We start from the raw sequence: 25,549 nt of genomic DNA, 5'->3' as shown, positions 1-25,549 counted from the left end.
ATTATTTTATAATTATATGTTTTAAAATAATAAATATTTTATTTCAGTAGTTATATAATACTAGAAAAAATAGCTTCAATGATGAGACATATATGTATTTATTATTTTATTCATTTATTTTATAAAGACAATTGAGAGCATAAAAAATGCGATTTAAAAAAACAATAGTTTGAAACATATGTGCAAAAGATTTTTTTGATCAAACAATTAGTGCGTAAAAGACATTATGAGTAATGTGTGTGTGTGTGTGAGTAATTAAGTGAGTGAGTGTGTGTGTGAGAGAGAGAGAGAAAGAAAGAGAGAAAGAAAGAGAGAGAGAGAGAGAAAAAAAAGGTTTAAAAACAAAAGGTATTATATTTGGTGGTGTCGTCTAAACCAACAAAACTGGCAAAACCGCCAAATTTAGGCAAAACTATAGTACTTGTTATGTAATAACAATTTACTTAATTGCTAATCAATGTTACGGTTATTACTAAATTGATGTCTGATATGTTTAGTAATAAGTGAATCAATTATATTATGAATCTCTACACTATTGTCATTAATTATGGTCTCATTAAATATTGCTGTAAAATCAAATCATGTGTTAAATTCTTTAAATTAATTATATTATTATTATTATTCTAAAAGACATGTGTCTAACATTAAAAAATATTTTAAAACCTTTAAATATTTAGTAGAAATATCCTAAATAGTCATTAATATATTAATTAATTAACATTGATTAATTAATTGTGTTAGATAATAAATATATATAATACACATATAATAAGTGACACACACACACACACACACACACACACACACACACACACACACACACACATTCACCAATTGAGAGCAAACACACCAAATAGCCCATAGCTGTATCTAAAATACATATCTCAAAAAATGTTGTTATATAACAACAATATATTTATAAAACTATTGATTTTTAAACTCATAAAAATTAGTCAACAAATTTTCTCAATTGAAAAATTTAAACAACAAATTCATTTATTTTTTTATTTAATAGAATTTAGTTAACAACAACTTAAAGGAAACTTTAAGTATATTTCAAACAAAAATTAAAGACAAAACAATAGATTGTTTTAATGTATTTTTTTTTTTTGATTGTGACTATAAATTGACTAAAATATATCACATAATGTATTGTAATAATAACTATGCGGAAGAAATAATTAAATAAACAATATGTGTATAAACTATATATATAAATATATAATGTTTAGTTCATATCTATATAGAAAATCGATAAATAAAAGTAAAAATTATTTTAACACATAAGTAAGTGAAAATTATTTACAGAAAAAAGTATTAAACAATGATTTTCAAAACAATAGACACATGATTTTGCTTAATTATTATAATTGACTATTGATTATCATATATATATAATATTTACATAATATTGTAGACAAAAATAGCGCAACAATTATAATAATAATAATAAAAATAAAGTTTTTTATTTTCACACAAAAAAGTCTTTGACATCTAATACCTGTTTTTGAACTCAATTGTGTGTTAATAATAATAATACTATTAATATAAATAAGAAAAATATTGAATAAATTGTTATTAGAGGTTAAAAAATTATATATTTGTATATCTATATACTAATTTGCAAATATAAATAAAATAGATAAATTATATACCATTAATAAAATATAAATTAATACAAACAAGATTTATACTAATAATAATTATTAAGAAAAATTTATAATCTATAAATATTTAGATAATATGATAGAAAATAAATATTTTAAAATAAAATTACTTTTTATATTGAAATATACTATATTTCAAGTGAGTATTTTTATTATCATAAATAGTAATTTAAATCAAATAATAATCACTATATAAATATAATAATTTTATATTTATCTTATAATTTAATAATTTTATGAAAATTTGATTGATATGTAATAATAATAACAATATAATTATTTTTTATAAACAGCTTAATGTACTAAATATAAATTTATGTAAAATATTAATCATTAATTAGTATTATACTAACATTAATATTTGATTAACAAATAAATATAAAAAGAAATTCATGTCTTTTGAATAAAACATATCATTTAATTGAAATTTTTAAAACAATTTATTATTTTTTCTCAGATTATAATATAAACCGGAATAAACACCAAAAAGTAGTTAAAATATTTTACAACTTTAGATAGTAGTTATAATTACTTATAAATTATTATAATTCTCTTAAACTAAAAGTACTGTTTAAAGTATAGTTATTTTATTTTATTTAAGTTAAATATATAATATATTATACTTTTTTATATTGATTTCCTAAAAAACAATGAGTAACTTAATCTTTATAATTACTAATATAAAAATATTATTTATTGAATTATTTAATTTATAGTCTTCAATATATTTTGAAATACAGTAATAATATCAATCATTTTCAAATAAACTAAACAAAATATTAATAATATAATAGCAATAGTAGTACAGTATTAATAGATTAAAAAATAAATAAATAATAATTGTATGATTTGTTTGATAGTTAGTTATTAAATAAAAAAAATTTACATTTTATTAATTAAATCTAAAATATAATTTATTTGTATTTCTGGTTTCATTTGCAATCAAATGAAAATTTCATTATATTTTTTAACTACAATATGGAAAATATATATATAATTGAAGTGTTAATATCATTTTGTTAATAAATTAAAAAATACTGTATATTAACATTAATGTATTTTTTGAAAAAAAATAAATTAAACACATTTTGTATGCTATTGTTATATATTAAATAAGGAAGAATTAAACAAAAAATTATATACATTTTATGTCTTATTAACTAAAATACAGTATTAATATTATTATCTTAAAATAAAATAAGTGTAAATTATATTAGTATTTTAATGTTTCTATTATATTTTGTAATAAAAATTACTTTTAATATGTGTTTGTTATATACTATATAATATGTGATGACTTTTATATAATATATAATTTTGTTTGAAAACTAAAGTCTCACTTAAAAAAGTTTATTTTTTCGTTTCATATAAACTATTTTCGGTAATTTTTATTTCGCTATTTTTTCAAATGAGATAACAATTTTTGTAATAATAATAATAATAATAACAAAAACGACAGTATAAATAAAAAGGTAATCACATAATGAAAAGCGTTTATTTAAAAGTTTCAAATAACTAACTGTATATAAAAATGTGTTAACTTTGTTAACTGATAGGCGAAACAATCTCTAGTTGTTGTTGTTGTTGTAGTTATTATTACTATTATTATTGTTATGTTATTATTATTATTATATAGTTGTTTATAATGAGTTACCAATACCTGCCTGCCGTCACACATACCGGTTAATATAAATTTATATATATATATATATACAATATATACTACTATAATAGTGTATAAATGTGACAATTTTTTTCGGTTGATTATATATATATATATTTATAGTTATTTCATGTCAAACAAACTTCTATATAATATAATAGATTAATATAATAAAAATAATTGTAAGTTGAAAAACGACTGACGATTTTTTGTTGTTGTTGAAATAAATAAAAACTTGTCATTTATATTGCATGGTATATAATATTTTTTAAAAGGCAATTGTATATTAGTTATAATGAAATACTGTATGTGTTGAAACATTATGATATTATATTATATTAGTTCAACAACAACAACAAAAAGCGGCAGTCATTGTCTTATTGTCTATTTATTTGACAATTTATTTGCTGAGAGACACAACACACGTAAGACATTTCCAGTACATGAAATGATACTATATTTAAAAAAATATTGTATTATCGCTAGCTTTTTAAGAAAATGTATTAAACATGATATGACATAAGGCATGCAATAAAAGTTTATATCAAGTTATAGTATATTGCAATTACACATAATATGACAGTACGTATACAAAAAAAAAATATTTGAATATTTTATTAATTTTTATAATACACTTTTAAAACAACAATAAACTTCATGTTATTATTATTATTAAATAAATAACTCGTCTCTTATATACTAAAATTTTACTCACAATTTATTAGGTTTTAAAAAATAAAAAAATAATAACAAATATTATATATTAGTCAATGAGTCAAAGATTAATTTATTCATATCATATACAATAAAATCATGTCATATAATTTTACCCATTTATAGTATGAAATAAAATCATATTTTTTGCAGAGAAAAAAATTATTATTTATAAGTTAATAAAACTCTAATAAAAATTTTAATCTAAATTATAAATTATAAAATAATAAATCATGCAATTTTTTCCAAATATCATTATTTTATCATTTGTATATCAGTTAACTTTTATTAATTTACAATAATATTTCAATAACATAGATAAATTATAATCTAAAAATACTAAAATAAATATAATTTTTAAAAATTATAAATATTTTAATTAAAAAATAATTCTATAATTTTAATAAGATTTTTTAAAGATAAATATCTTATCTTTAGTAAAAACAAATTACCAATTATAATATTTAAATAAATTTTTTAAATAATATTATTTTACTTCATGAACATTAAGTTGTAAAACAAACAAAAAATATAGTTATTTTTAAATGATATATATTATTTAAATAGTATAAACACTTTACTTTAATGTTTTCAAAAAAATTAAATTAATTTTTCAATAGATTACTTAAAAAATTTAATTAATGTAATATAAATTACCGGAAAAAATACTAAATTAATTTTGTTTAAAAACACATAAATGCTGTAATGAGTATGTAATGTAAAGTAATTTGTATTTAATGTTAATTTAAATATATTATTTATAAAATATTTCCGTAAAATACTATTATAACAAATGCATTAAATATAATTGTAATAAAATATATTAAAAATTGATAATAAAAATGTTTGAAATTTTCCTAATAACATAACAGTGTTTACATAATTTTTTATTAAAAGTTATATATTTTTTAAATAACTAATTACGAGAAAAATGTTTTAAATAATATTTCGCTTTCATTTATTTGTTAATAACATGAAAGAGAGAGAGAGAGAGAGAGAGATTGTGAAATATGGTTTATATTGTCTTTCAAGCGATAAATGATATGAGAAATAACTTAAAACTTAATAATATATTAAAATAATTTTTTTGATAATTTTTTTCAAACAACAATCTATAAACATAAACATAAAGTACTAAGTTTTAAGCTCTCTATAGGAAACTACTATAAGATGAGAAACAATAGTAAAAAAAAATAATATTTTTTTCGTAATCTAAAAATTTTGAAATTATACAAATATATGCAAACATTATAGAAATAATTAATTAAATGTTTTTTAGGTTTAAGTCTTAATAGTATGAGTGAGTGAGGTGTGTGTGTGTGTGTGTGTGTGTCTATGAGTCTGATTATAAAAAACAAAAGTTAAAACTTGTACAATAAAAACAAGCTATGAATTGAATATAAAGTATAGCTTTTATTTAAATAAAATTTGAATATTCATTACTCTCTTTAAATAAATAAATAAAAGTTTAAACCTATGTATGATATGAATCGAGTGATTATAATCAATGTGCAAACAATAGGTGTTTAGCCGTGAAAATTGCAAATAAATAAACAAAAAACAGTTTTTTAAGAATATTTCATTAATACACATAATATTATTATTTTCTGAATAAATAAATCGTTTATTTATTTAAATGTTTCGGATATTTCTCAACACATTTATAAAATATAAATATATAAAGTATATGTTTAAATGTATTTATTAAAATATATATAAATAATAATAAAACTTTTCAATTAAGCAAATTAGAAAATTGGATATCAATGATATATGATAGTCATTTAACAACAATAATAATAACAACAATTAAAGATATTGTTTTAATTAAACCTTGATTAATAAATTCCTTAAATCAAATATTTTATATGTAATCTAATTAAACATCAAAAATTAGTTATTTTATTTTCAATCAAAGCGAGAGTTATTTATCCAAAATAGTTGCCCCAAAACCAAGGATTTAATCAATTTATATTCAAATCTCTCTCTCTCTCTCTCTCTCTCTCTCTCTCTCTCTCTCTCTCTCTCTCTCTCTCTCTGTTCTCACAAAAATTTTATAAACTTTAATAACTGGTTTCATATATGTATTAAAAAGGTGATTCCGTTAAGTGGGATTTATATGTAACAGATATAATACCTGTATATCCATAACAAACAAAAACAGTGTTGAACCGCACCCATTGCCAGCAAACACATTGATAGGTTTGTTACACATTTTATTTGTCTCACATATTATTTCAAGTTATATATCTAACTGTTTCAAAGTCCTTCATAATATATATACTTTATATGTATTACACTTACATAGTATTAGGCAAAAGAGTTCATTAAGAGTTTTTGGACAGTAATCTAATGGTTTGTACTCACAAAATGTTAGGAACAGTTAGTTAGTTAGAAAACCAGTTAGTCTTATGGGAAAGGGATCGACAGTGTTAAGGGAAACAGCTTTTATATAATCAAATTAAAATAAAAAATTTTAGTCCATATTTATAAACATTTGTGTCTATTAAATAAGTGTGTGTTTTATATCTCAACATATAAACGCTTGTCTGCTATTTAAATCTATGGCAGTAATGTTTTTTTTGTGGAAAAGTTGTTATAATTTATTATTATTTTTACTATTATTATCACGGTATATGTCTTTGCATACAATTATAATAAGTGTTTACAATTTTTAAAAATATAATAAAATATTATATATTGTACCATGAAAACATACACAATAACTATGTATACGTTTAAAGTATATATTTTTAAAAATAAAACTTTTTAAAATTTAGTTTCAAATTGATGTTTAAGAGAGAGAAAGAAAGAGAGAGAGAGAGAGAGAGAGTAAGAGTTAAAGTACTCCACCCTTTCCATGTCCTTCCCAAACGTAACTGTGCTCTCAAATAATAATAATTTAGTCAAATTTTTATTTAAGTAAAAAATATGATTTATTTCCAAATTTTCATATCATAATATTTTGAAATGTATCAAAAATCTAACTGTGATCATAATGTATATTATTTTTATTTTATTTTTTTGAGTTCACATAATGATTGATATAATTGTTTGATATTGTGAAATATATCATTTTTTTCTCATAAATAAATCATTTATTTTAACCTTTTTTTTATAAATATTTAAAATCATTTTTTCTAAATGTAATCATTGCAAATTATAAAATAGTATGATTATCATTAAATGATAACACTTTTGTTTACAATTTTTCAATATGATATAAAATAGCTTATAACTTTTTTATATATTTTTTGTTTAATAAAAAATATAACGCCAAAAATTTAAATAAATTATTATTATAAAAATTATTTTCTAATGTTAATTAACTGTTAATAGTCTATCAATTGCTATTGAAGCCCTTCTGGAGCTTAACAATAAATCTATAATTTATTTTTATAATAAAAAGTTATTAATCGTGTAATACTAATAATAACAATAATATATATTTATTTTTGATATAATGAAAGGCTCAACAAAAACCAGTGCTGAGTTCTTTGGCACCATTGGTTTGGACATAGACTTCCTTAACCTACTTATTGATCTCTCTCTCTCTCTCTCTCTCTCTCTCTCTCTCTCTCTCTCTCTTTCTAATACATTTACACACACACACACACACACACACACACATAAATATATACAAAATATCTTAAATATTACTTATCAATAGCTAAAACCTTAATAACTTAGTATATGTGCATAATTTAAATAGCTATAAAAAAAATTGAAAATTAAATATTTCAAATTTTAAAAAATGTATAAATTTATAAAATAAAAATAAATAAATCTATAATCTGTGAAACAAACTATTACAATTATCAAATAATCATAACAATACTACAATTATTTATAAAAATAACAAGAAAATAAATAATTATATAACATTCATGCAAATTATAATAAAAAATATTATTTAAATAAGTTTGAGTTCAATATCTGGGTTATAATTTATAAAAAACAACAACAATTCTGATATAAAAAATAAAAACATTATAAATATATGGTATTTAATTAATAACATTTATTTCTTTGTTTAACTTTTATTTTAGTTTATTTTTAAAAATACTAATATTATTATTATTTGTTTAAGTTATTTTGTTGTTATTGTTGAGATGAGATTTATTAAAAAAAAATAATGTATACAATAGATGTCTATAAAAGATATAGTTTATATAGCCTTTAATAGATAACGGTTTTGCCGTAAGGGTCTTAAAAATTAATTGTGTGTTTATTATATGAGAAAAAGCATACAATAAACGGCAATATTTGCTATTTATGCCAAACTATTGTAACATTACTGGCCATTCAATAGTACTATTTATATAATAATATATACACTTATAGATACAATCATATAGTAAATTATTGGTAAATTTGATAAATGATTTAAACTTTTTAAAAATGTGTGAATATTTTTCCACAAAAAAATTATTTACATAAAATTATTATTTTTTCAATATTTTATTTTTTCAAATAAATTTTAAGACAAAAAACTAACTAAAAATAACAACAAAAATTAATTCTGAAATTGTGTTATATATAACTCAGATTTGAAAAACAGTTTCATTAATTAGATTTGGTATAAAATATTTGGCGCTATAAATAAAAAGTTAAATTTATTATATAAATCCAAACAATATATTTTTATTGAACCACAAAAAAGGTGATTCATTGTGTAGTGTAATAATTGCAATAAACCATTCATTTTAATGTGTTATATAGCAATTTAAAAGTTGTTATTATATAACAAAACAGATTTAATTCATTATAGTTTATATATACACACAGTATAAATGTAAATATGATTTAAATTTATATTTTATATTTATATAATAATAACTTTATTTAACATCCCATCCCATTCCCAGTCATCCCTTTTTTATTATTATTATTATTTCTCCGTTTATTATAAACGGCTTATCAAAAGCCTCAATCAATATTAGCCCCAAAAAAAGTTAATTTCCTTTTGATTATTTAAATATGAAAATAAATTGTAGAAATTATATATTTTATATATACATTAGTATAACATTTTCAAATGTATGGCAATATTGTAACATACATTTCTCTATTTAAAAAAATATATTATAATACGGTATACGACAAATGCTAAAGAAATTTGTAGTTTTTTCATACATTAATTAACTAAATCTTTAACTTAAAACTATCGCTTTTAGCCTCAAAAAAACAAATCTAATTAAAAGTCCTATTACTTACTTACTGAGAGAAATGGCTGATAACTAAATAGTTAACCACAAAATTTTTTAGCAGATAATGTGTTTTTTATATGTATTTTTTGTACAATTTTTTTCCTTTTAAATTAATCACTAACTGATTAAAATTAATTATATAAAGTACACGTACTAGCCGTGTGTTAAAAGGATTGACAACATATTAGCATAATATACATTATTAGTATATATATATATATATATATATATATATATATATATATATATATATATACTGTATATCTTTTATAATCAATTTAAATATTATGTTATCTATAGGATTTACAATAAATTGTCTTTAATTATATTGATCAATTAGTTTTAAAATTTTATTTTACAAAAATTATAATATAATTTCTTAACACATATTTCATAATTAATTTTATAAAAAAATATTTATATTTTCAATGTATGTGTTTGTGTGTGTGTGTGTGTGTGTGTGTTATAAATAGCTAAATAATTTGCTGTTTTTAAACACAAACAAAAAACATATCACAAAACCTGCAGAACATTATAATCCCATATAAAAAATTTAAAATAATAAAAAAATAATATAAAAAACAAAAAAATTTACTGTATTTTTAAATATAATAGGAATTTGATAACATTAAACTGCTATTTAAAAATTTGTGCCGAAAATGCACTTAAAAACAGTGTTAATAATACTAACAAATAAAAAACAACAACAAAATCAATCGTTATATCAATTCGTCAGATAAAATATTTTGTTAATTGAACCGATATTATGTTTTTTCTAAATATAATATATGTTATACTGTATATACTGTATAGATATATATATATATATATATAAGTATTATAAATGAATTAAATAAAACTTAAATATAAAATATAAAAAACTTAAAAATAAATAAAAGCAATATAATATCACAACCATTATATTATTTCAATGATCTCTGTCTCACACATTAACTAATTAATATAAATGTGATCTCAATTTTATCAAAGTTTTTCTTTATTATAAATTTAATTTCGATATTTTCAAATATATATATAAAAAACATTTTGTCTTTTTTTTTATTTTACATTTGTTGTCACTATTATTTAACTATTTTTTTAAATCGTAAATTTTCACTTCACATAAAATGTGAAAACCCTAATATAAACAACAACAAAATTGTTATATATATATATATATATTTAAAAATCTAAAACTAATGTATTTGTTTTAAACACACACATAATAATCTTATAATTATTAGAGTGAATAAAAAGTATACAGAAAAAAGTCTAAACACATATTTTTGTGGTATAATTTATAGTCAATTAAAAGTAAACCGTCTATAATATTCAAAACTACCTGTGCGTCCCAATAAATATTTGTGGCTTAAAACTAATAGACAACTTTCATATATTTTTGTTGTTATTATTATTATTATTAAGTGAATTGCATTTACCTTTTATTTTTGACTAAATAACTAAATAGTAATAATAATAACAAAATAAGTAACAAATGACTAACAATTTTATATACAATATACTGTATATATATATATTGACCACAAATATGTCTTAATTGATATTAAATTGATTTGTCATATATTTTGTTGTTTTGCTTCTTCTTTTATATTCAATTCATACTTTTATTATATAACAATACAAAACAATACAATAACCTAAGTATTTATGTAACAAAAAGTAAAAATTGATAATTTCATTGAAAACTACTTTCAATGATTTATTGTAATATTTTAACTAAAATTTTCAAAAGGCAAAGACACTGAAAAAAATCGTTTCAATAGAAAATCAAAAATATTAATAAAAAATTTTTTTCTCATATATTCATTGAATTCGTGAATCAATTGACAAATTGATTTCAATTTGAATTTAATAATGGATTTGATTTTCAATGAAATTTATTTCTTTTTTTTCGTATTATTTGCTTATAATTTTAAGTTAGTTGGGCTATCGTATCATATCATTTAGATATCATAAAAAGCGGCATTTTATTATATGTACACAATATTTTTATTTTAATATAAACAATTATTTTTTATGATACCTTATTTCTATGTAAAAACAATTATTATGTGATTACTCTTTTTATATGGACTATAATCATATGTTTACTTTGCATTAAAAACTTTTTTCTCTCTCATATATATCCAATTGAAATATATGAGTGAAAATTCAATGGAAATTAATTGCAAAAAAATTTCATAATAAAAGTTTTTGTCATTAAATTGAGAGTTCAAAGCTTTTTTGAATTTTTAATTTTTTTATGAATTTAATTAAACAATATTATCAAAACATTTGGCTGTATACACATTGTAGATACTGTACAGTACTAAAGGGTTATTATATGCAACAGTTTTATAGTTTTATTCAATATTAAACATTATATTCATTCAATATTTTGATTTCATTTGTATGTATGAAACGGGAATATAATAATAATAATAATATAATAGCTGTCATTCATTACGTAATGAGTTTAGTTTTGTTTGTAATTTACAAAAAACACAATTAAGTGTGCCTTTACTTATTATTATTATTATTTTTTTCATTATCTACTCTATAATATATAAATCACTTTTGATTGCCATTAAATTAATGTATCACTTGTTAAATATGACATTGATGTCTATTAAAAAATTTGGTGTGATTTTTAAAAAAGATTTATCCACAAAATAAAATATATAATAACAAAAATATAATGAATTTCATGTGATAATAATGATATATTACTATATTATTATAAAATCTTTTTTGTACTGAATTATTGAATGAAATAAATATAAAATAATTTTAACCTCTAATGTTGAAAATTTTATTTTATTTAATACATTGTTTATATACAGTATATTATACTGTAGTATAGCGTTTGGTCATTTATATGTGTAACAGTAGTTCATTATTAACAAAAAACGGGGGAAAAATAATGATACAATTATATATATATTATATATTATGAAAACTATAACATAATAAAAAAATATTATTGAATGACTACAACCACACGAAACTCTTACATAATAATTATAATAGAAAATTATCATTTTGATAGATAAAGTATATATATACTGTATTTTAAGTTTTTTAAAAAAAAACTTTTAATACTATTTGAGGGATATAATTTTCACTATATTTTTTCGCTATATTTAATATGTTTTAAGTGCGAGTGGAGAGAATGAATGAAAGAAAGAAAGAAAGAAAGAAAGARAGAGAGAGAGAGAGAGAGAGAGAGAGAGAGAAAAGAAAATATAGAAAAGTCGGTCAATAGTTTTTTTGGTAAATCTAGATATGATGGACAGGGAGTTTGTGTGATGTGTGTGTGTGTGTGTGTGTGTGTGTGTGTGTGTGAGAGAGAGAGAGAGAGAGAGAGAGAGAGAGAGAGAGAGAGAGGATACATGAATCTTAAGATACATAAAAATTACAATAAAAACAGATTTAATTTCAAAAGCTATGTTTAATTTGACTTTAGTTATCATTAACAATAATCTCGTCCATAGAAATTCACATTAAAAAATTTAGTTTAATCTCATAAACATTATAAATATTTTCATTTTAAATTGTAATAATTTTTTGTAAAGTAACAAAAATCTCTTTTAAATCTAAAATTTTATTTAATTTTTTTTCTTATCATTAGTTTAGACACAAAATTTTTTGTGTAATTTTCAAAAAAAAATTAGAACAAAAACTGAATTAAATTTGATTAAATAAACAGTAATTCATATGTTTTTTTATATCATATGTATATTATATGTGTGTTTAAAATAAAATTTATTAATAACTTGATTTTTTATAAGAAAAAAAATAATTTTTTAATATAAATACTGTATATTATTATATCAATAATGTTTATCTTTAATCATAAGATATTTTAGGTATAACTTCATACTAAATATATCAATAACAAATGTATAAATATAAATGTATTTTTATTTTATTTAATCAGTGAATATTAAGTATTTTATTATTAATATAATAATTCTAATAATATTTTAATAAATTTACATTTGGATAATAAATTATTCAATAAAATAAAATATATATTGCTATTAATATATATACAGTATTTATAAATAATAGCATATAATTATAACAACTCCTTTACGATAAAAAATATAAAAATAAATGTAATTTATTATTGAAGATATTATAATCGGTACTAAATATGATTTAAATATGAATATAAATCAACTGTATTTACCAATATATCTTTTGTAACTTAAATATCAAATTATATAAATAATACACATCAATATCATTGACAAATTTATTTATAACATAATATGTTTTATTAAAAAAAAACTATTCACAATAAAAAATAATGAAACAAAAGTATACTGATTTTCAAGTGATAATAATAATGATATATTATAATATTATTTAAAAAACAATTTAATAAAAAAGTGTTTAATATGATAAATCTGATTTAAATGCACAGTTATATTACCGGTATATATATATATATATTATTTTTACTCAATTGATTTATATAAAGTATAAAAATAGTAAAAGCGCTTCTAATAATAATAAAAAAAAGTAAAAGTAGTTATATTTTTAAAACATAATAATATTCATGAAAATAAATAATAATTAATCCACATCTATTTATAAATAAATTTATGAATCAAATTAAAAAATAAATAAAAATGAGCTATCATTTTATGTATAAATTATTTTTAAAAATATTAATAATTAAAAAATTATTAAATTTTGTTTATCGGACGCAAACCTTAAACAGTTTATCTTTATTGAACCAAATGTCGTCCTCTTCTTCATATGGATTGTAATTGTAGTCATCATTGATATCGAGTGCATCCCTATTACGGGATAATATTCTTCGACGACTTATCATCTCTGATGATATGATTGATTGATTGATGTCGAAGAAGAAGAAGAAGACAATCAATATTTCAAACACAACTACAACAACAACAGTCATATTAATTAGAGAAACAAATAAAGCAAAAAAAACTATTATTTAGTAAAAGTAATAATAATAACTAAAAGTAAGAAAATATCTGTGAAATCGTGTAATAAATGTATTGTTTGTTGTTTTTGTTTTTTTTATTTTAAGCAATTTTTTTGTTTAAATGCATAAACAGTGCTAAAATCACTATTCAATTGTTTCATTTAAAAATCATAGATAATTAATAATAATTGTAATATTATATATATTTAATAATAAAAATGTGTGAAATAGTTTTTATTAACTTAATTATAAAATTTCTAATCTTTTTTAATTATCAATATTTTATTAGAATAAGTAAAATCCTTAAACTATATTAAACTAAATTATATAAGTTTAAGCAATTAAAAAGTGAAAATATTAATAAATAAAAATGTAAAAAAAACTTACCAAAGACTAAATTATTTGTTAAGATTTAAATGGATAAAAATGTTTATCCAATTAATTAAAAAAAATCAAACAGTTTTTTAAGCAAATTAATCAAAAAGTATTTGTCCGCAAATAGATTGTCACAAACTTTTCAAAAACTTCACAAAAAAAAATATTTTATTCAAACATTTGTCCAAATAATATATTAGTCAATAAAACAATTATTGTTTATAATTTAATGTTTGTTTGTTTGTTTGTATATCATATATGTATCACTTATATGTTAATCACTGGTTAATCAATTTAATATTATTATTATTATTATTAAGCAAATCATAACATCATAACACTGATGATACCGGTGTTTAGTTAAGACATACAGACATATAGACACCAAATAGTTAACTGTTTTTTCTGTGCATTTAATTCAAAGCGAGAGAGAGAGAGAGTTCATACACTGCTCTCTCTCATCGTTGATAGTAATGATACAAATGAGTCGATAGCAGCAGTGGTTGAGTCAAAGCACTGGTAGTTTACAACTTGTAGTCTACAAACTGCAGACTACTTGCTATACGAGTTAAATGACGTCACAGTTGTAAACATTGCTTTAATAATAATAAAATAAAATTTTAAATATACAGGTAATGATAAAATATTTGCTGACAAAAAGTGCAAAATATACAGTAAATCATATATTATTTAAAATTATATAAAGTAATTATAAATAATAATTTTAAGTATAAAAATATTTATTATATTTTTGTTTAGAAACAGTTTAAAAAATATATAATTGAAAATTACTTCTAAAAATAATTTAATTAATTTAAATTTTTAACATATTAGTTGTTTTAAAAAATAAATTCAATGTTTTTTATTGCACTAACATACTCAACATTTAATCACAAATGTAAAAATTAACAGACAGATCTAAAAAATATTAATAATTATTATATACTAAAATTTTATAATTAATAATTATTCACTTATTTATCTATTTATTTAAAATCTTTAAAGAAATCAAAATTTTAATCAATAAAAGATACGTTTAAATAATAAACAAAATATTCCATTTTTTACTTATTTTAATATAATGCAATTTTTTCAAACTATATGATTATAAATTAGTTATAAAATAAAGTATTTATACCTATTATTTAATAAATTATATTTATTACATATGTTGTTTAGATATATAATATATATCATAATAATTACCTTATTTTAAATAATTAAAATGTATGATAAATTTATTGACTCCCTGTATATTTTATTTTAGTAAAACAAAATTTTTCAAAATTGTTACATCATTTTATTACTTTACTCCCGTCTACTTCACATTCCCTCAACAAAAAAAAACTTGACTCAAACTAAACACCCGTCCCGTTACGTCACTGTCCTATCTCTCGGTGCTCTCAATTAGGTTAGCAGTGATTTGTGTGTAGAGAAAGAGTGTAAATGAAAATATTCAATAGTTTATAAGTTATATAATATATAAATACTTTGAAAAAAAAGTTTTACTTACAATTGATATCACTTTTTACCCGAAAACACGAAAAACTTAAATAATTTAGTGATTTTGGATTTATTTGATTATAAAGAATATAATTATAATTATTATAATAATTAAGGATTAAGTGATATATTAAATAATCTAATAATTAGTTATAAATGAAATAATTTTTATTTTAATTATGTGTTATGCTATGAAAAATATTTTTAAAAATACATGAAATAGATATACAGTATTATATATAAATTAAAACTAGTATTATTTATTGTGTTTGATATGTTTATTATAACATTTAATTTTTTGATTAATTAATGTTTAGTTATTTAAATATTAGTTATTAAGTAGTTAATTAAACGTAACATAATTTATTGTATATATTAAAATTAATTAAAAAGTTTAGAATTTAATTTTAGTATTTAGTATTTTTATTTAATATACTTTTTAGTATTTAAGTATTTAATTTTTAAAATGTAAGTTAAATTTTAATTCAACAAATATTTATGTTATCATAAATTAAATTAATAGTGAAATAAACATAAAAAAATAAAATAATTATTTTATTATCAGGTATTGAATATAATACTTTAGTTTAATTTAAAGTAAAAGCTATAATGAAATAATTAATAAATTTGTTTAATTAAAAGTCGAACATAATATAAGATTAATAAATTTTAAAATTATATAAATTATATATATATTAACAAAATATTTATATTATTATCAATCTTTTACAAATTTTTAAATTGAGCGCAAATATTTTACATTGATAATTTTTGTCAATGACTATTTAAACTAGATAAAACTAGATGGTGCTAGGTTATATTATTTTATATTTTATTATTATTACAATATTTATTAGTTTATTAAACTTCTAGTAAAGACATCTATGAATAATATAAATCATATATTTTTTTGTATAGTTTTGAAACATAAATATATTTATTATTATTTACAAAAAAATAAATAAATAATTTTACTATTGATTCAAATAAATCATATTTTTTTATTGTTTGTATAGACTATTGATATCTAAATTAGTTGTTGCGGTCACTCATCGGTTGTTTGTTTGGTTACCCGTACTGACCAAAAACCATGTGGTGGTTGCGATGGCATACCCGACGATTTTTCCGATCCATAATGAATCCATTGGATCCCGAAATGGCCGTCCGATGGGAAAGAAATTTACGATATTTTTATGTATTTTTAGGTTTTAATGTCATGTTATTGAGTGTCAATTACTTCAGAAAACGCAGACAAGAGTTACAAGAGGCCGGTCTTCTGGTCGAAGATATAACACCCGCACATCGTAAGGCCCGACACATGAATATGTCCAACAATATGACTATTGTTAGGGTCGGACTCAATGGCCGCCAATCAGAAGTCTATGAGTTTCATCCCGAAGAGTATCGCAAAGAGATGGCCGACAAAGAGGCTGTCGCTAGGATTGAGATCGAAAAGTTGGATCAAAAGAAAAAACAATTAAAGAAATCGTTGAACAATACTGACCAACAATTGGTCAGTTAGTGTCTGTGTGTGTCCACCGATCGGCTGACTATTTTAACGTAGTTTTCATATTTTTGACAATCAATTGATTATTATTATTAGTATATGATATCATATATTGTATTAAAATTTTTATTGAAAACCATTAGATAATTATGATATGATATATGATTTTTGTTGTAAATAATGTATTTAAAAAATTTATAATAGTTTATTAATAAACTTTATCTAATAGTTATTAATTATTATAACTAATAAATAATTTAGTAATTATTTTAATTGTTTTTTTTTAATTTTATTAAGTAATAATTTAGACAATTGTGTAGACTTTAAATATTTGTATTCATTAATATTTATTAATATTTAATTGATTATAATTTAAAACAGTATACAATTTATATTAAAAAAAATTATTACCGATAATTATATATATTATTTATTATCTTTTTTTGCCAGACTTAACAATTGAGAAAAATATGGAAATACAGTATAGATATTACGATTAATTAAATTTTTATAGATTTCCTATGAAATATAACATATAATATGCCGGTAATATTTCCGCTATAATATAATATAAATTATTATATCAGAAATATTTCAATGCCATTTACCAAAAAATTTATTTTTATATTTATTTTTTTTAGTGTCGATGAGTAAATTATTTATTTAGTATCATAATATCAATCATAAATGTGTTGTTTAACTGATAACAGAAACAATAGCAAAAAAATAAAATGTTATAGTTTAACAAAACTTATTTGTTATTTTTGTTAAATTATTTATATTTATTTATGCTATTAAAAAATAATTGACTGAATAATTGAAAATAATTATTTTTAATTTTTATTAAATTATGAATTTGTTAGATCGGGTTAAGTCTGTCATCAAAATATGCCGACTATCGCTACTTATGCTTAACTCAGTGGCCATTGTGTTTGCCCTGTATTTTATGATATCCCACAAGAATCTGGTCAATAAAAATCTGGTTATGGCTCGTGAAGTACTCATTGGTTACGGTGTGATCACAATAATCGTAGCATTGCTAGGCATAGGTGTGGCCGTATATGGAGGCAAACACAAAAAGAGACGTCACTATCGGTTAGCTTTTTTGTTTGCAATACTGGCAACCCTTTTGATGGTCAGTGCGATCATTGTGTCGGCGATCTATGTCCGCAATATGACCGCCGGTGACATTGTCTTTACTGTTTTACTTGTTTTGTTTGAACTAATATTACTACCCATTGCTTTTGGATATCCATTAGTTTTGAAAAAAGTGCGAACTCTTAAGAGACTTAATTTAATTTAATATTTTATGATATAATTATAATTTGTTTACTATACATAACAATTTATTATTTTTTTGTAATTATATTTATTTAATAATTTTAATATGAATATTTTTAACTATTTTTACTATTTTTAAAAAACAATGAATAATTTCTGTGTATAAAATTATATATATATATATAATAAATAAAATGTTTAATAAAAAAAATGTTTCTTATTAAAAAAAATCATATGATTTTTACAACAAAAGTAGAATAATTATTCAAATTTTATTAGTTTTTAAATAATTTTATATAATATTACCATTACGATAGATCCCAAAATATAATGGTCCCAAATAAAACTCATACATAGTTTGATAGTAAAGATAAAAATCGGTGTTTAAAAAAGCCTTTTCTCCGGTCACTACAGTATAGTTTTGACCACCCATTCGGGTTAGGATATAGTCGGCAATTACTGCATAACAATTGTTATCAGTCGTACGCCACATATCCTCTTCGGGTAATGTCAAACATTTTTGACCGACAAAATTGTTTGTCACACTTCGGAACCAATTGACTATATTTGTGATATTTCGATGAATAGTGCCCAGGTCAATGTTGTTATATATACCAAGTTCATATGTCGATGACCTGGCCAATTGAATGCGCTGATATATATGTCGACCCTAATATATTTAGATAGTTTTGGTTTGTTGTATAAAATTTATATTTTTATATGCAATAATTTCTACAAAAATTTAAATACTTATTATATTAAATATTATAGGATATTTACCGCTGGACTCAATTGTACACTACCCTGGTCATTGTTGATAATATTGACCATATTTGCCAATTGTTGACAACTTGCGGTCGCATTAATGTTTTGTTGTTGTAGTAGTTGTTGTTGGGTTTCATTTAACATTAAAATTAATATGAATTGAGTGATACTTAAAATTACTTTGAATGTCATCGTTAAAAATAATTTATATTTTTATTATGTTTAAAATTTTTATACTGTATATGTTATTAGTTATTAATTTGAGTTTATTTATAAGTTAATTTTGTATGCTAGATAATTGTTTAATTAGGATATCATATGAATAATTATTAATTATTTGTCAAAAATAAAACTATTTTATTTGCTCAGAATATATTAATAACAAAATAATTAAACAATTAATAGGTAACAATAATAACTTATTATAACAACCTAATAATTTTTTTAGCCTAATTATACTTATTTTTTCAATATTAACTACTATTAAAAATTATGCTAAATTTAAAATTACAGTATTAGTAATATATTTGAAATTATTTATAATAGTATTTTTTATTTATTAACTTTGATATAGTGTAAAATTATTTGTATCTGTATAAAAAAAATAAAAATATTACAATTTGAACAATATGTTAGAATGTACATAATATACTGTAGTTTAGGCTAATTAAATAAACTATTATTATATGATAAACTATAATATTATTTTCGTATAATTTGAAATATTATGTTTAATTTTTAATGAGATATTATTTTTTTTCAATAATAAAGTACATCATAGTGTCCATCCAATGACAATCGTAGGACAGTTCGCTGACAAACTAATGGCAAATTAATGGTTTGTTTGAGAGGACGTCTAATGTCTGATTTAAATGTCTGTTCATAATGTTTAGCAAATATTTCAATTATAATGACTGCAATGCAGGCAATATAACCACTGATAAGCAATATAAAGCAAATGACTGAATCTTTGACTTTAATGATAACATTTCGACTTTTAGTTTTGTATTTATAATCCGTCCAATTATTCTGTGATTTTCGGACTGAATTCATAAATCTATTAAAATTTGTGTCTTCGCTGACCTTTCTAGTAATGACACCCGTATGCATCAAATTGTAAAATCTATGCAATTAATTAAATTATATAATTAATAATATATTAGTTTCTAATTATTATAAGTCTTACAATTTGTTTAATTGTTTTTTGATATCTTTATCGAGTTTGCGTCTCATCGGAAAGTTTTGAATTTGTTGATACATATTGTTGGCCGACATATGCCACTGATAGCCACTGTGTTGTCTCATAACCATCTCTACAGACATTTCACTGGCTATGAGTACGTGTGTATGTTTGACCAGTTTATGGACAATTGGTGGACTAAACATATCATCGTGTGTTATAAAATCCAATCGATCCACTAATGATGGGAACTGCTAATAAAAAATATCTAATATTAGTAAAAATTAACTGAAATATATATAATATATAATTAAATACTATTTCAATGATCCGATGAGCATTTGAAAACTTTTTAATAATAGGTATGACATTTAATGTATCGACCAATTGATCGAAAGAGTCGATATAAATGGTCTGTTTGGCTGTTATCGATGCCTGTATATCACTGGTGAACAGTAGTCTCAAAAAATATGTCGATACCAACCAAATAGTAATGGTCACATTTATATGTTTATCAAAAAATATATAACATTTCGACATAAAGATTTTATTATCAACACTTTGGCCCAATAGTAGACCAAAATAGTCAATAAATAATTGAAAACCATTGATAATATGTGTGTTAGTTATGCTAATATTAATAACAATTATCATTATAAATAAAATGATTAGCAATGTCCAGATATCATAGGAAAATATGTAAAATATGTTAAAAATATGCTCTTTATTATAGGTGGGAACACTTAAAATGCTTATCTGTTTTGTAGTCATAAAAAACTCTCCAAACTCTATGGGACTTTTTATTGAGTTGCGATAATTAAACATTTTTAATATAACATCAGTTGACTTAATTTTTATTGAAATTAAAAAAAATAATTATTAGATTAATTAATAACAAAAATAATAATAATAAAATTATAATTACTTGGTTAGCTAGTAAACCTAATATGCCATCCCATTTACCATTTTTATTTTCACTACCACCCCAAGTTTCATTAGTAGTCCTATATGATATGCTTATAGTTTATATAATTTGAATAATTAATATTTATAATTACTATTAAAAAAAATCATATTTAAAAATACTACTTACTTAGCTTTCAACATTATAGATATTAATTCAATCAAAAAATTTGTTGGACTACACACGTATTCAATGTCATTAAAATTATATACCTATTAATTAGATGATAGTTATAGTAAATTATTAAAATAAATATTTAAAAATTTTATATTTAAGTTTAACAAACCTCTGTTGAAAAATATGCGACCACTATATGTCTCTCAACATTTTGAACATATGATCTGTTTTGAAATTGTTTCCATTGAAGACAATATTTTTCACTTTTAAGATTTTGTTCAAAACTCATAATAATAATAATAATATAAAAACAATTTATTCAATAACAATATTTCACAGTTAATAAAGACATAGTATCTATTTTTTAAAAAGTAAATTATTTACACTTATATTGATCATTGTTCACATTATAATAATATTGAAATCATTATTTAGTTATCATTCAATATTACAGTAATTATGCTTATAATAAGATAATAATTTTAAAAAAAAGATTTTAAATTTAATAAAGTTAGTCTCTACTAAATTATATATAATTTAATTTATTTTATAAATGTATTTATAAATAATATGTAAAATATAAGTATTAATGCAACATTGTAGACAATATTTTTAATATTGATTAAAATAGTTGCAACTATCAATAAAATTAACAACATTATAATTATAATATTAATAACAGAAAAATATATTTTTTGAATTCATTATAAGTTCATTTGATATGCTTTTGATTTGCAAATAAAAGAGAATATATAAAAATTATGTTTTTATTAATAGTAGGTTTATTGGATATTCAATAATTTAATTATTACTTAACATATTTAGAAATATATTTTTGTATTTATTGATTGTACTTATGATATATCCATTACATTAATAGTATTATATGAAATATTATTGTAAAATATACTGTTTATAACAGTACATTACAACTTATTGCAACTTACAACTTAACTATATATTAAAAAATAATAATACAGTTCTTACAATATTATGTGTCAATTTGTTGGATGAAAAATATTTTTTAAATTTGTTTTATAATAAGATAATAATGCTTACTATTGTTTAATTTGTGTACTGCATATACAGTACACTAGTTTATTTAAAATTATTGTAATGTGTATATAAATTTATTTTTTTGTTGTTAAACAATTGCTTGATAATTATATTGTTTAAATAGGAGTATCATTTGAGATATTGTAAAAATAACTTTACACTATATTTTGCAAATAATTATATATATTTATTATTTATTTGATATAATACAAATTGAATTTTATATTATAAACAATTCCATAAGTTATATTTACTATAGTATTTTATAACAAAATTTAAAAAAAAAAGTTTAAAATATTTTAAAAATTATTAAGTAAATTGAACTTTTTTAATATTAAACATTAAAGTAAATAATTATATTATAACTTACTTTATAATAATAATTATTATTATTTATGATTTTTATTATATTTATTATTCATTTTGAACATCTTTTTTCTTAATTTTGCAAAACGTTTAGCTTTATAGACACAAAAGGCAAAACTCCACGAAATGCAAAACAATAGGAGAGACCCAATTGTGGCCAACACTATGAACACTATGTCGGCAGTGGTCAAGTTGGACACGAGGACACTGACACAAATGGCACCGCATATCACCAACGATACACATATGGCATAGACTATGGCTATGTTGATGTGCTCCTTGAGTTTGCCCCACCAAAAGGCATTTACTATACCAAACACCGACACTGCTATTAATACGGTTGCAATAAATATGATAAGCGCTTGATTAGTATCCAAACGCTGACCAAACAGATCTCGACCGGTGACCGCAAAATACACAGAAAACAGTATAACTAGTATATTGACTATGGATAGGGAGGCGCGCAGCGCTTTGATGGCTAGATATAGATAAGCGTAATCCATGTTTGCCTCCATAGCGGGATCGGTAGCGAATGGCACGTCTCCCGGGTATATCATTATCTATACATACAGTACATGTATGTTATGTAATGTTGTTATATTATTATTTCACGTGTGATGGCATAGAGATGTTAGTAACCCCACGATTATATGTTGACAATAATCAGTCAAAATGACAATTATTTAAGCAGTGAGTGGACGCATGAAAAAACTATAGATCACATCAAAATGTAGTCATATTATTATAATATTATATAAAATACTTGCATATTATCTACTAATAAAAACGGCTATACATATCGTAGAGTATCAAATTTCAATGTTATTGTTTATATGAATTATTTATTCTGTAATAAAAAATACTATTTTTTAGTACTAAACATCAATGTTAGCAAAACAATAATATCTATAAATCTATATTAAATACAATATTTGTATTTTGCATATAAAGTATCATTGCAATTATCGTGACATTAAAAAAATATAACTATAAAATAGACCAAGATCTTATAAAATAATTTATAATTTAGTTGCTCAAACTCAATGTTTTACTCAATACAAGTGCAATGAATTATTAATAATTTCTATTCAATAAAAAAAAATATTTTTTTATAATTCAAAATTCATAGAAATAATAAAATTTGTTTATGATTATTCATAATTTTTAATCATTACTATTGCATTTCATTTTAATTTACTAACATTGTGTGTGTGTGTGTGTGTGTGTGTGTGTGTGTGTGTGTGTGTGTGTGTGTGTGTGTGTGTGTGTGTGTGTGTGTGTGTGTGTGTGTGTGTGTGTGTGTGTGTGTGTGTGTGTGTGTGTGTGTGTAGTTATAACTATAAAAAATCAATACATATAGTATGCATAATCAGTATATTCATACACATTGACTATCAACTACTAATAATAGTATGAATTTAGATTATAAATATTATATTATAGTTATGGTAGTAAACATAATAAAATATTATTTTTATTATTATGAAGTTTTTATTATTACAAGTAAGTCAAACAATACTAATAATTATTAATAATATCATATAATATCCAAATCACGCAAATAAGGCATTAATTCATTTTTTATATGAGTCTAACATTTAATAAAAATATATAAAAATACAGTAAAATATTAAAACAATAATACATTTAAGTTAAATATTAATTTATTTTTAAACATTTCATTTGTTTTTAAAATATTATATTTAGTTAAAATAAACTAGTAAATTATTAATATGTTTTCTAAGCGTTTAATATTAATATTATACATAAAACTTATTTTTTATATACTCTAAATAATTAATTTCAATGTAATTTAGTTCAAGTAAACTTGATTAAATTGCGAAAATATTATTTAGTGATAATACTAATTGTAAAGTAGATTACGAGTTAATATGCACTTATCATGCAAATTAGAACTGGCACATTTTACGATAGTGAATAAAAGTGAAAAATATATTAATTAATTTTTTTTAAATTACAGAAAATAATATAATTTTAATAAAAATAGTCTAAAAATAAAGTTTAAGAAATTAGTCTTGATTAAATATTAAAAATTTATCATTATTAATAATAATGATAATATTAAATGAAACATTTAAATAAATAATATAAAATATATTTAATAATTTAAATATTAAAAATAAATGTAATATTCCTAATGATCTAAATATAAGGTTTGCGAAAAAATTATCAGTTGTATAATACAGTGTATAAAGTA

General features: G+C 20.4%; 3 protein-coding genes across 3 annotated transcripts in view; 2 read left to right on the top strand and 1 right to left on the bottom strand.

Moving 5' to 3' along the window:
- Nucleotides 1–14,629, bottom strand: part of LOC128955242 (uncharacterized) — a 46,414-nt gene extending 31,785 nt beyond the window's left edge. Inside the window, exons 1-2 of the mRNA XM_054300891.1 lie at nt 14,605–14,629; nt 13,978–14,168 (exon numbers count right to left, since the gene is read on the bottom strand). Of these exons, the coding sequence (XP_054156866.1) occupies nt 13,978–14,100 (123 nt within the window). The 5' untranslated portion in view covers nt 14,101–14,168; nt 14,605–14,629. The remainder of the gene's footprint in view (nt 1–13,977; nt 14,169–14,604) is intronic.
- A 2,433-nt stretch (nt 14,630–17,062) lies between these two features.
- On the top strand, nt 17,063–17,688 carry LOC128956141 (uncharacterized). The gene has a single exon (XM_054301823.1). The coding sequence runs from the start codon at nt 17,186–17,188 to the stop codon at nt 17,615–17,617; it is 432 nt and encodes a 143-aa protein (XP_054157798.1). The 5' UTR covers nt 17,063–17,185; the 3' UTR covers nt 17,618–17,688.
- Nucleotides 17,689–18,452: 764 nt separating this feature from the next.
- On the top strand, nt 18,453–18,905 carry LOC128955958 (uncharacterized). Its single transcript, XM_054301638.1, has one exon. It carries the CDS (start codon nt 18,453–18,455, stop codon nt 18,903–18,905), a length of 453 nt encoding a protein of 150 aa, XP_054157613.1.
- Nucleotides 18,906–25,549: the final 6,644 nt, after the last annotated feature.

Source organism: Oppia nitens, unplaced genomic scaffold, assembly GCF_028296485.1.
Source record: "Oppia nitens isolate AA-2021 unplaced genomic scaffold, nextdenovo-longstitch-racon4-pilon3 scaffold2_pilon_pilon_pilon, whole genome shotgun sequence".
NCBI lineage: Eukaryota > Metazoa > Arthropoda > Arachnida > Sarcoptiformes > Oppiidae > Oppia > Oppia nitens.
The sequence above is the reverse complement of the archived record's forward strand: the minus strand, read 5'-3'. Positions and strand labels throughout refer to the sequence as shown.

What these genes read in the sequence shown, in the direction of transcription:
- LOC128956141 (XM_054301823.1), top strand. Translation starts at nt 17,186, where the DNA reads ATGTGGTGGTTGCGATGGCATACCCGACGATTTTTCCGATCCATAATG.
- LOC128955958 (XM_054301638.1), top strand. Translation starts at nt 18,453, where the DNA reads ATGAATTTGTTAGATCGGGTTAAGTCTGTCATCAAAATATGCCGACTA.